This window comes from Gymnoscopelus braueri, assembly GCF_963280865.1.
Source record: "Gymnoscopelus braueri genome assembly, chromosome: 8".
NCBI classification, from domain to species: Eukaryota; Metazoa; Chordata; class Actinopteri; order Myctophiformes; family Myctophidae; genus Gymnoscopelus; species Gymnoscopelus braueri.
In genome coordinates this window covers 40,547,631-40,560,616 of record NC_137609.1, presented here as the reverse complement: position 1 = coordinate 40,560,616, position 12,986 = coordinate 40,547,631, and the positions used below count along the sequence as shown (strand labels likewise).

The window sequence follows — 12,986 nt, the reverse complement described above, 5'->3', positions numbered from 1 at the left end:
ACTGACTGACTGACTGTGGTGTAAAGTAACTAAGTACATTTACTCAAGTACTGTACTTAGTACAATTGAGGTATTTTTACTTTACTGAAGCATTTCCAATTTTCAGTACTTTTACTTCTACTCCACTACATCTCAGAGGCAAATATTGTACTTTTACTCCACTACAATTATTTGAAAACTTGAGTTATACTGTTACTTTGTAGATTTTGATTATCATTACAAAACATACATTTAAAAACTTGTGAGATGGGACCTTCTGCATAAAGAGTACTTTTACTTCTGTACATAAAGTATATTTTGATACCAATACTTTTGTACTTTAACTCAAGTTAAATTTTTATTCCGGACATGCACTTGTAAAAGATACTTTAGTACTTTTTCCACGACTGCCGACCGACCAACCAAAGATAGGGTCAGGGTCAGCAGGCACACCAAACTATCAGTAACTTGTGAATAATACATTGATGGTTTGATGAGAGACACAATCACAGTGAAACTGGACATTCTGTGGTATAATTATCTGTCGAAATTAACCTGCCAGTCTATCAGTCAAAGCAGCCAGCAAGCAGCAAACAGTAACTTTATATTGATCACATTATCTTCAGTCCTAGCAGCAACTTTATATTGATCATATATCTTCAGTCCTAGCAGTAACTTTATATTAATCACATTATCTTCAGTCCTAGCAGCAACTTTATATTGATCATATATCTTCAGTCCTAGCAGTAACTTTATATTAATCACATTATCTTCAGTCCTAGCAGTAACTTTATATTGATGTTCAGCACCCTGAGAATAGTAATCAGGGGCGGCAGTGGCTCAGGGCTAGAGTGGCCGGTAGAGCGGCCGGATGGAAGCTGTGAGGTTTCCAGTTCGATCCCCCAGAAGAGTTTCTGTCGAAGTGTCCTTGAGCAAGACGCTGAACCCCTAATTGCTCCCGATGAGCAGGTTGGTGCCTTGCATGGTCTCGTCCGCCATCGGTATATGAATGTATGTGTGTGTGTGAATGTAATGCACAATCTATGTAAAGCGCTTTGGATAAAAGCGCTCTATAAATCCATTTACCATTTCATCATGATGCATCCTCAGTGTTACTTCATCCCTGAGTCGGGCCCATTGCACTACACTTCATATAAACGCTGAGGATTTGATGTGTGGATTTATGGGTGCACTGGACCCATAAATCTATTTCTACTCAGTCAGATGAACAGCATTAAAGAGTTAAGTTGTGAGCAGGTGTTAATGGTGGATGTAGAGCTGAACGTTCTCGTGCACACATCACACTCATTGTGTGTATCGAAGCGCACGTACGCGCACAGACCGCTGATCCACATAATGCTCACGTGAAGGAAGAGGTTTAGTGAAGTAATAAATTATACATATAAATATACAGAGAGGGAAGTGGAAGTAGTACAGGCTGACATACAGACAGGCAGGCCCCTGACTGAGATAAGAGAATGAGACACGTGCACCCACTGCCAGTGGTGTAAAGTAACTAAGTACAATTTTTAGGTACTTTTACTTTACTACTGGAGTATTTCCAATTGTCTATACTTTTACTTCTACTCCACTACTGTACATCTCAGAGGCAAATATTATACTTTTACTCCACTACAATTATTTGAAAACTTTAGTTACTGGTTACTTTGCAGATATATATTATAACGTTATAAAACATACATTAACCACTTCAGCCTTTTTATACATAGGCTATTTTCAAACATTTTAGTACTTTTACTTTTGGTACTTTAAGTACATTTTTATACCAATACTTTTGTATTTTTACTCAAGTACATTTTTAATTACCGACTTTTACTTGTAACAGATTACTTCTACATTGCAGTATTGATACTTTTACTTAAGTAAAACATTTGAGTACTTTTTCCACCACTGCACAGTGAGAGAGTGACACAAAAAGACAGAGAGAGAGTGAGAGAGAGAGAGAGAGCGAGAGAGAGAGAGAGAGAATTCCACGAGTTGGTCCGACTTTTACAGGTTCTTTAGAGATAGAAAGAACCTGATGAGGAGATAAGACACAAAATAAAATAGAAAAGACAGAAACAAAAGAATAGAGTATAATTCTAGGAAAATTAAGACAGCTGGATTGCAAGAGAGAGAGGATGTTTCTCCAGTCTATCATCCTGTTGATCATGTTGTACTGCTCGGCACAAGGTAAGAAGACCGCTCTAATGCTGCTGCTACCACTACTACTGCTCCTCATCATCGCATTCAAATAATAATGAATCATATTCTGTTTTAACAATTAATACCGTACAAAGGGAAACATACTAATGAACAGAGGTCATTGCCATGCTGGGTTATGGTGGACATTTTTGTCAATTTTCTTTTTTTGCCACAGACATACAAAATGAGCGGACAATACTATTACCAGAAACACATATTCCTCTAGCCCTGAATGACCATAACAGGTCTGTAACTCTGAGAGTGTACAAATGGAACCAAATGGACCCGTAAGGGTCCATTTGGTTCCATTTGTACACTCTCAGAGTTAAGTGGGTCCTTGCAAATAAAACATTTGAGAACCTAGCACTAGTTGGATACTCCTGCCATAGTGTCATAGTAAATCAGTGTCATACATATTCTGAAGAAAACCTGACATTCAGTAATTGGGTCTCATGATCAAAATAAGAACATTATAACGGTGTGTAAAAAAGAAAATCTAAAATTTTCCACGGACACCTTTGTCCGCGTACGGACATATTGATGACCCCTGGAAACTAACCAAAGGATGTTGGGATTTCATTTCAATTTCCCATGAAATTGTTGTCCACTGTAAAACATCTCAAGTTACTTAATCCGTGGGATAGATGCATCTTCATCAAATTCCGATTATGAGCTGAGATTCCTCGGGAAGTGGCACCTCATCATATTCTGCTCTTGAAGAACTTAAAACGTGTAATAATACATTAACGCTTGGACTTTGCTCAAAGGCAAGTTTGATCAAAATGGAAAATAACGTCCAAACATGATTAGTTGGGCAGGTGGTTCCGTTTGATCAGGATTCTTTGAGGGGGAAACAGGTGACATCTTTCACTTTGAAGTAACTGCAGTGCTGAATTTTTTTTTACTGGGTGGCTCTGCAGGAGTCGAGCCGATCAAGCAGATTGGAGCAAAGATATTTTTAATTAAATGGTTGAAACCTGCATTGCAGTGCCAACAAAAGGCTTTTGCAGAATTTTCACATCAGTTTCTTAACAGTGTCTGGTGGTTTAGTATGCTATATTTACCATCCTCTGCAAAACCGGCCAGTACTGTATCCGTGCATGACGTCACCAAACAGAACACTCTGTACAACCAAGGAGCTCTTTACATAATTGTGCACGACCACAGAATGCAAAGTGAAACTCTTGGAGAGTGTTGATGTGCAGCAGAATTCTGCACTTATAAGGTGAAGTATTTAGACAGATCACCATTTAATCATTCGGCCCACGTTGCCTATGGCGGTGGTTCTCAACCTTTTCAGGCCGCGACCCCCCAAAATAATCATATTTGAACTGGGGACCCCCCCAAAATAATCATATTTGAACTGGGGACCCCCCCAAAATAATCATATTTGAACTGGGGACCCCCCCAAAATAATCATGTTTGCACTGGGGACCCCCCCAAAATAATCATATTTGAACTGGGGACCCCCCGATCATATTTCAACCGGGGACCCTCCAAAATAATTATATTTCAACTGGGGACCCCCCCACCCTGACAAGCACTTGGAATTGCAGGAGTTGAGGCATTACATTTGGCTTGACTCGGTTCCACAGATAAATATTGTGAAAACAGCTGATCTACAAGCTCTGTGAGCTTGTAGATCTGCTATTTTCAAAATGTTTGCCTCTTTCTTATATTATTTGACAATTTGACCAATGTTTGACCAGTTTGTTGATTACTTTTGATGCAGTAATGGCCTTTTTCTTTCTTTTTTTCCCCTTCTTTTTTTTAGTATTAAAAAAAAAAAAAGTATTGAAAAGGTTTAAAAGTCCTTAAATTGTCACTTAACTCTCATCTGGGCCTGGGGAAATCATGTCGGGACCCACAGGTTGAGACCCACTGGCCTAGGGCTTCTGAGCATTCTGATTTTACTCTACACACGTTTATGTGTACAGTATGCATGTGATATTGGTAAACTTGTACTGAACCCCTTGTACTGTTCCGGTTGTAGGCCGGCCTCCTACACACACATATTCACTTGGCATTACCAAATACCAGTGGTGGAAAAAGTAAAAAAAAGTTTTCAATACTGCAATATAGAAATACTCTGTTAGGGCGCGCTCCCACCAAGAGTTGGCTGGCCGCTGTTTGCAGAATCTGCCAATGCATTGTCAATGCAAATGCGTGGATTCACGCAAGAGCAGATTTTTCCGCTTGTCGCGCAGACCTTGCGTTTATCTGCTCTCCGTGACTAAGCATAAAACTGCTGGAGGCAGGCGCTGATTTTCTCCCTCTGTCCAATCGGGTGAGTCGAAGGCGGACCGTCTCAAGACTCAGGAAGCAACATGGTGCTCAAGGCAGCAGGCACAGGCGGTGCGGGCTACGGGGAGGCTCCTGAAAGTGAGTGACAGGCGCGACACTCCCGTTTTTTAGAATCCGCTGGCTGCAAAAAACTGTGGCCGCGCACAACCTGCGTTTAACAGCGGCCAGCCAACTCTTGGTGGGAGCGCGCCCTTACAAGTAAAAGTACGGAATGCAAAATGCACTTGAGTAAAAGTACAAAAGTATTGGCATCAAAATGTACTTAAAGTACCAAAAGTTAAAGTATTCATTATGCAGAATGTCCCATTTCAAGTTTTCAAATGTAAACAAATCTTTTGAAAATAGCAGATCTACAAGGTCACAATGCGTCACATCGAGCTTGTAGATCGGCTATTTTCAAATGGCCGAAATGTAGGGTTGAAGTGGTTAAATTATGTTTTGTAATAATAATCAAAATCTGCAAAGTAACTAGTAACTTTTCAAATAAATGTAGTGGAGTAAAAGTACAATATTGGGATCCGAGATGTAGTGGAGTAGAAGTAAAATAATTGGAAATACTCAAGTAAAGTACAAATACCTCAAAATTGTACTTAAGTACAGTACTTAAGTAAATGTACTTAGTTACTTTCCACCACTGCCAAATACAGATAAAATGCAATGGAGCACTTACCAGCTTCTCATGGCTTTGCATGCTGGCAGCCCCGATTCCGACACATGGCTCAGTCCGTCTCTCGGGCCTGGACAGCGCTGTCTCTCGATGGCGCACTTGGCCGCCGTGGTTGCTCTTGTGTGAGATAAAGTTTAGTAAACTAATATAAAATAAACTGAACTAACGGTTGGGGGAAGAAGGGTCCTTAATATTGTCCACGTGTGCACAGCGGGTATTCCTCAAAAAGTATCCCCTCGCTGGCAGGCCACAATTCCAGTGGGTTGCATGGGTTTGCCTGCAGACCTGGAATTTCTTCATTGTAGGGGCAAGGCTACTTGGCCTTTGGTGTCGTCAATTATTTTGAAGGCACAAAGGCCAAATACCAGGGCAGGAAGGCCATCAATTTAAGGAATTTAATGTCCAAAAGTCCTGCCCTGCTTGCTGGCTGTGTGCCACAGTGTCTGTTAGTGTCTCACTAAATCCACCAGGTGAATCTCATCAGGTGATTATGAGTTCTCCTGCCCGGCAATCTCATGATGTCACACAGTCAGCTCACAGACTGCTTATGGCAGTGGCCCAAGGGGGTCTACATGATTTTGGGGGGGTCCTCAGATGACAATGAAGTGACAATTTAAGGACTTTTAAGACCTTGTTAATTACAACAACAAAAAAGAAAATAAATACAATAAAAAGACCATCACTGCATCAAAGGATACCAACAAACTATACTATAAAAATGGCCAAGTTGCAGTAACTAATGGTAATGGTCAATGGTGCACTGATATAGTGTGTTCATCCAAAGCGGCGTACAATATACATAACATTCACCCACGCATTCTCACACCGATGGTGGAGGCCTTGCAAGGCACCAACCATCAGGAGCAGTCTTCCTCGCCTCCACCACCAAGGAAGGAGGAAGTGAAAGGAGAGGAGGAAGTGGGAGAAGAGCACGTGTGTGTGTGTGCTTATGTGTGTGTGTGTGTGTGTGTGTGTGTGTGTGTGTGTGTGTGTGTGTGTGTGTGTGTGTGTGTGTGTGTGAGAGAGAGAGAAGGAGCGGTGGATCTGACAAAGCCTAGTGTTATGATCCAACAAACCCATTTTCTTTGGTTGAGACCACACACAAACATATACAGACACACACACACACACACACACACACACACACACACACACACACACACACACACACACACACACACACGCGCGCGCGTGCGCACACACACACACTTCCAAGTAGAGCACTTCCACATTGCATTGCAACATGTTGATTGCTTGTTAGATCTGTTCTTTTTGCACATGTGACAACCATGGTGCTTCACACTGGGCTCCTCCATTATACATAGGCCTACATATATCTATAAAGGGAACATTGGGTTATCTAGGGTGCGTTCGGAAATACAGCACTGAGCGCACTGGCCAATACAAACTAATAATTAGTTAGTTTTAATTAGTATTATTACAAAACATACATTAACCACTTCAGCCTTATATAAACGTTGTCTATTTTAAAAATAGCAGAACTAAGCTACATGTTGTGAGCTTGTAGATCTGCTATTTTCATATAACGTGACATAACGTGTGAAACGGGACTTTCTGCATAACGAGTACTTTTACTTTTTAAGTACATTTTGATACCAAGCACCACCTCGTGGCTGAACGGCCACACTACACTTTCTGATAATTTCAATGGGAGGCGCTAAGAATCTGTGGGCGTCAACTTTGAAAGGTACCCACCGAAACCTCTGGCAACCCACGGTGTCCAATAGGCGGCCGTTTGAAGATCGCGCATGAATGAACGGGTAACCACTGTACATAGCTGGACGGACGGACGGACAGCTCATAGACAAACCATGCAAAGAACAGAGAACTCTTCCTCAAAAACTAATTTGAATGCAGTAATACAGCGTTTCTTGGACAAGTAATACGTAATAATAATAATACTGTTTTGGCAATTGTAATAAATTACACTACTCGTTACTGAAAAAAGTTATTATTAATTACATTATATATTACTGCCCAACACTGACTGTATGTTGGTTTGTTTAGTGAGAAAACAATGTTGCACATTAAGCAAATAATCTGGCACCTCCCTATGCAGAATCATTTGGGTACCCCTGACCCAGTGTTGATTTCGTCGACTAAAACTATGACGAAAAATGATCGCCGTCTACCTTTTTTCACTGACGAAAACTAAATAAAAACTAAGCTAACTATGACTAAATATATTGACAATTTTGTCAACAAATAAAAACTACTAAAAGGTTAGGGAGGGACTAATGGAGAAGATATCTAAATACTGAATCAAGCAACTTAAAAACGGTCTGGGGGACTCACAAAAGCCTGAGTAGACGATAAAATGACCGAAAGTTTTTTTAAAGTGAAATATCCCTTTAAGTCCTATTTGTGTTCTTATCCATCTTGATCTTACCCTTGCAAAAAAAAACATGTTAGTGTGCATATTTGTACTTTTAATAAACATAACTAATTTCTTATCTCTTGTCCCTCATCTTTACAAAATAAATCTCTTCTCTATAGCCCTCTCTTTGAGAAAAGTGAGAAAGCGCTGCTATTTGTTGACATCGACTAATTTGCATACAGTTGATTGACGTTTTGAGCGATCCCTTGGCAATCCCCCCGTATGGAATATCACAATGCTATGACGTCTGAGTAGTTCCCTCAGGAAAAGTCTGCAGAAATACTTGCAATACTTGCATGAAAGAGCCCTTGATGGAGTGGAATTTAATTGGATTTGACAGTGGGACTGCCCGAAGTTTGAGAGTCAGTAAACATTGAATTTGGGCTGGGAGTGGGCCAGAGAGACATAGGAAAATGGTACAAAATAAAATGGAAAACCAAACACATTTTTTTTTAAATAAAAACATGAAATATTGAAAGTAACTACTAAGTGCTACAAAGTACAACACAAGTAAAAAATTAAGCCAGGAAAAAACTTAACATATTGACGAAAGTGCAACAAAATAGAAAGAACACAATAGGGAGACTATATTCAACAGAGAACAACAAACCAGGGGCCAGTTGCACCACCTCACACTAAGTTCAAACTTAGCCTAGTTATAGCTTAAACGGCTTTTAAAAAGCCAATTAACCCATTTTAGCCGGGAAAGTATCTGTGTCATTTTTAGATTTCTTTGGCTATTCAAAAATAGCAGATATACAAGCTCATAGCGCGGCACCGAGTGCCGCACTATGAGCTTGTATCTGGTCTGATCTGCTATTTTTTGTTTCCATCCATCCATCCATCTTCAACCGCTTATCCGGAGTCGGGTCGCGGGGGCAACAGTTCCAGCAGAGAGCTCCAGACCTTCCTCTCCTGAGCAACATTAGCAACTTCCTCCTGGGGGATCCCGAGGCGTTCCCAGGCCAGTGTGGAGATGTAATCCGCCCATCTGGTCCTTGGTCTGCCCCGGGGTCTCCTCCCAGTGGGACGTGCAGCGAGGACCTCCCTAGGGAGACGCTCGGGAGGCATCCGTACTAGATGCCCGAACCACCTAAGCTGGCTCCTTTCCAAGCGCAGGAGCAGCGACTCTACTCCGAGTCTCTCCCGGGTGACCGAACTTCTCACCCTATCTCTAAGGGAGATGCCAGCCACCCGTCTGAGAAAACTCATTTCGGCCGCTTGTACCCGCGACCTTATTCTTTCGGTCATGACCCACACTTCATGACCATAGGTGAGAGTAGGAACGAAGATTGCTCGGAAGACCGAGAGCTTTGCCTTCTGGCTCAGCTCTCTTATTAGTATTTTTTGTTTATTATGTGAAAATGTGTGCAAATCTTTAAATATATATATATATTTTTTTAAATATATATTCAAAGATTTGCACTCACTTTCACGATTTTTCAAAAAATAGCAGATCTACAAGTTCATAGCGCAGCACTCGGTGCCGCGCTATGAGCTTGTAGATCTGCTATTTTTGAATAGTCAAAGAAATATAAAAATGACAGAGATACTTTCCCGCATTGAATGTGTTTAAGCTATAACTAGGCTAAGTTTGAACTTGGTATGAGGTGGTGCAACTGAGCCCAGTAGAATACATTTCGATCAACAAGCTATTGATCACGTTGGATACAGCAGACAATGGTATGCAAATTTCAAGAATGGGCCAAAGCATTTGCAATTTGTTCCAAAGAATGAAAAACAGCTTTCATGATGTGACTAAATGATGTGGAGATGTTTTGAGAATCTGAGGTCTGAGAAAGCAGCTGAGAATTGTAACCAATGGAAAGATGAATGATGATTTTTCCCCCCCTCCTTCTCCAGAATGAACAGTGGTGGAAAAAGTACTCGTTTTAAGCGTTTTACTTAAGTAAAAGTATAAATACTGCAATATAGAAGTACTCTGTTACAAGTAAAAGTCCAGAATTCAAAATGTACTTGTGTAAACGTACAAAAGTATTAGTATCAAAATGTACTTAAAGCACCAAAAGTAAAAGTACTAAAATGTTTGAAAATAGCAAATCTACGCGACGCGTTGTGAGCTTGTAGATCGGCTATTTTCAAATAGCCTAGCCATTAAATAGGGCTAAAGTGGTTAATGTATGTTTTATAGTATAATAATCTATATCTGCAAAGTAACTAAAGTTTTAAAATAATTGTAGTGGAGTAAAAGTACAATATTTGCCTCTGAGGTGTAATGGAGTAGAAGTAAAAAATACCTCAAAATTGTACTTAAGTACAGTACTTGAGTAAATGTACTTAGTTACTTTACACCACTGAGAATGAACCATCAGGGAATGCTAATTAGTATTAATGATAATTGTATGTTTTTCTCCAATAAATATTTAGCTGCCACGACGATGAGTCCTGACCAGTCTGGCCGGTCTACTGAAACTTGTGCCTGCTCCCCGCTTGACCTTGGGCCCCTGCTGTCAGCGATGGGCAGCAACCAGGGCCAAGCTGTCCAGTGGAGGGCCGAGGTTCTGGCTCTCCTCTCTCAGCTGCTCTCGGTTCAGAAGGAGATTTCAGGAGGCCAGGCGGAGGTGTCCAAGTTGCTGGGAACCCTGGGAGCTCAGGTGGGCCCGCCACTTACAGTAGAGAGCAGTGGTTCTCAAACAAGGACCCCCAAACAAAAATGTATTTGGCCGCAGACCCCCGTCTGAAAATTGTCTGTGCCAGGGACCCCCAGAAGAGAAGATTTGTGTTTAAAAAAAAGAAAAGTATTTTTTGAAGAGTTAAAGAGCTAAAATAACAGATCTACTCGCAAACTATGAAATCGGGTTGAAGTGGCTAAACCGATTGTGATGCTAGATCAACACATTTAGCTGGGGACCCCCTGGAACACCTTCAAGGACCCCTGGGGGTCCCCGGACCCCACTTTGAGAACCACTGGAGTTCATCACATCTGATCTAATGTTGTAATTATGCGATAAACCATTATTTTAAAATTGAAATATGTCATTCTTATTAGTTCGAGCCCAGCATACCTTTCACATCCGGCACCAAAATAATCTAAACTGATTTAAAATTGCTTTAATCTAAAGTAATCTCATTATAAATGAACTAATGCTGGCTGAACTTCCAGGGGGCCCAGCAGATTGTGGACACCCAGAACCTGGCTCGTCACCAAAGCCTTTTGGTAGAAAACCACCAGGCCTTACTGCTGCAGCTCTCTCGCATCAGCACACAGCTACAGGACATGGCTAAGAATGCTGTCAGCCAATGAAATCCTCCGATGGCAACGTGCAACTGAATGAAATCATAATTTACTAGTGAATGAAATCATCTAATGTTAAAGGTTTCATGACATTCAGTTTTACAACACATTAGAAGTATTTATCATGGTCCTTCAAACGTTTATTAAAAGCTTTAACTGAAAAATCCACTCCAGTGAACCATGGCAGAATTTTTTCTCTCTGATTTCTAAGCCTTTTCAACTGCAACGAAAAAATAAATCTTTGCCTGCGGGTGTCACTGTTGAGGTGTCACTGTTGATTTTGACTTTCAATCATTGCCTCTGCTCCGCCCCCCCAAAGGAATGGATAGGGGAGGGGAGGGGCGGAGAGGAGAGAGGGCGGGATTAATGGACTGTGACATCAAAGTCCAGGGGCCAATCACAGATTACTTTTCAGCCTAATTATTCAGAAAACCCCAGACCACAGAATATCCACTGAATGTACAAAGTTCAGTTTTTTTGGTATAATTGAGGTCATAAAACCCCCCAAAAAACATTTATAAAAAAAAGTGAAAATGAATATCATAGAACCTTTAACCTGAAAGTGAATGAAATCATGTATTGTTAACCTTAAAGTGAATGCAATCATGTATTGTTAACCTGAAAGTGAATTAAATCATGTATTGTTAACCTTAAAGTGAATGAAATCATGTATTGTTAACCTGAAAGTGAATTAAATCATGTATTGTTAACCTAAAAGTGAATTAAATCATGTATTGTTAACCTGAAAGTGAATGAAATCATCTATTGTTAACCTGAAAGTGAAAGAAATCATGTATTTTTAACCTACAAGTGAATGAAATCATCTGATGTTAACCTTACAATGCCATTCTAAAATCCGATTTTCAAACAGCCGATGCATATCGGTTTAAAGTGTGCTCATGTGAGCTTGTAGATCAGCTATTTTCAAATAGCCGATATATAGCATATATAGGTTTAAAGTGCTCATGTGTCCTTTAGTCGCTTCTTTTGGGCTTGTTTTCCTAGGCCTGGCTGCTTACTTCTTTATCAAAATCTAGCAGTATAGCAGCAGGTCAAACATGGCCGCTCTAGTATGCATCACAGATCACAACGTGTTCTACAAGCGCCCCATCATTTACATTTCATTAACCCATTCAATCCGGGAACGCATCTCCGTCATTTTTAGAATGCTTTTAAAATAGCAGCATTTTAAAATAGCAGATCTACAAGCTCTTAGCGCGGCACTCGGTGCCGCGCTATGAGCTTGTAGATCTGCTATTTTTTTTAAAAGAATTGGAAAATCGTGCAATGTTTTCTAAATCCTAACAGTTAAACAAAAAAACTTATGTTGCTATAATATCAGTGGTTCTGAAAAATTATAGGTATTTAGCCGTGGACCCCCATCTCCTCAAGACATTTGGTTCCAGGGACCCCCAGAAGTTGTAACAGAGTTAAAAGTGTTATTAAAAATATATATTCAAAGATTTGCACACATTTTCATGATTTTTTCAAAAAATAGCAGAACTACAAGCTCATAGGGCTGCACTCGGTTCCGCGCTATGAGCTTGTATATCTGCTATTTTTGAATAGCCAAAGGAGTCTAAAAATGACACACAGATGCGTTCCCGGTCTTAAAGGGTTAATGCGGACAAGCACTGATGGCTTCAATCCGCATGCTGAGATATGAACCGAATTGGCTTCGGCAGATGCAAATCATTCCCTGGAACAAAAATATGGCATTAAAAGTTGGCACACACTCAGTGCTTCTTTGCTACACCGGCTGAACTGTCACCAAACAGCTCAGGCAGATGGAAGGTTTCACCATGAAACAGTTTTCACCACACATTATCACTACCTACACCAAACCCATTAACACAGGGGTGGGCAACTTTGATGATGGAGCGGGCCACTATACTGCCACACTCACTCCAGAGGGCCACATTGCATATACTGTCGGGCAGACACGTTTTATCTCCGTATTTTAACTTTTTTCGTAAATCAATGCTGTACTTCGCCATTCTATGTCACACAAAAGTTTAAAAAAAATAGCCGATCTACAAGCTCAAAAAGCGTTGCAACGCTGCGCGTTTTGAGCTTGTAGATCTGCTATTTTTGCTATTTTTGAATTGGAATCTGGATATTGTTTTTGCTATTGTTTTTATTTGAATCCTGAAAAGTAACTGATGTAAATAATCCGG

The 12,986-nt window shown here is 40.5% G+C and overlaps 1 protein-coding gene across 1 annotated transcript; it reads left to right on the top strand.

Annotated features, from left to right (window-relative positions):
* The first annotated feature begins 1,943 nt into the window (after positions 1–1,943).
* Positions 1,944–11,651, top strand: LOC308089999 (uncharacterized protein). Its single transcript, XM_080435016.1, has 3 exons — positions 1,944–2,172; positions 9,942–10,168; positions 10,678–11,651. The coding sequence occupies exons 1-3, from the start codon at positions 2,121–2,123 to the stop codon at positions 10,816–10,818; spliced, it is 420 nt and encodes a 139-aa protein (XP_080291142.1). The 5' UTR covers positions 1,944–2,120; the 3' UTR covers positions 10,819–11,651.
* Positions 11,652–12,986: the final 1,335 nt, after the last annotated feature.

What these genes read in the sequence shown, in the direction of transcription:
- LOC308089999 (XM_080435016.1), top strand. Translation starts at nt 2,121, where the DNA reads ATGTTTCTCCAGTCTATCATCCTGTTGATCATGTTGTACTGCTCGGCA. An exon ending in GTTGTACTGCTCGGCACAAG is followed by an intron (nt 2,173 to 9,941) that starts GTAAGAAGACCG and finishes ATAAATATTTAG; the next exon opens with CTGCCACGACGATGAGTCCT. An exon ending in TGGGAACCCTGGGAGCTCAG is followed by an intron (nt 10,169 to 10,677) that starts GTGGGCCCGCCA and finishes CTGAACTTCCAG; the next exon opens with GGGGCCCAGCAGATTGTGGA.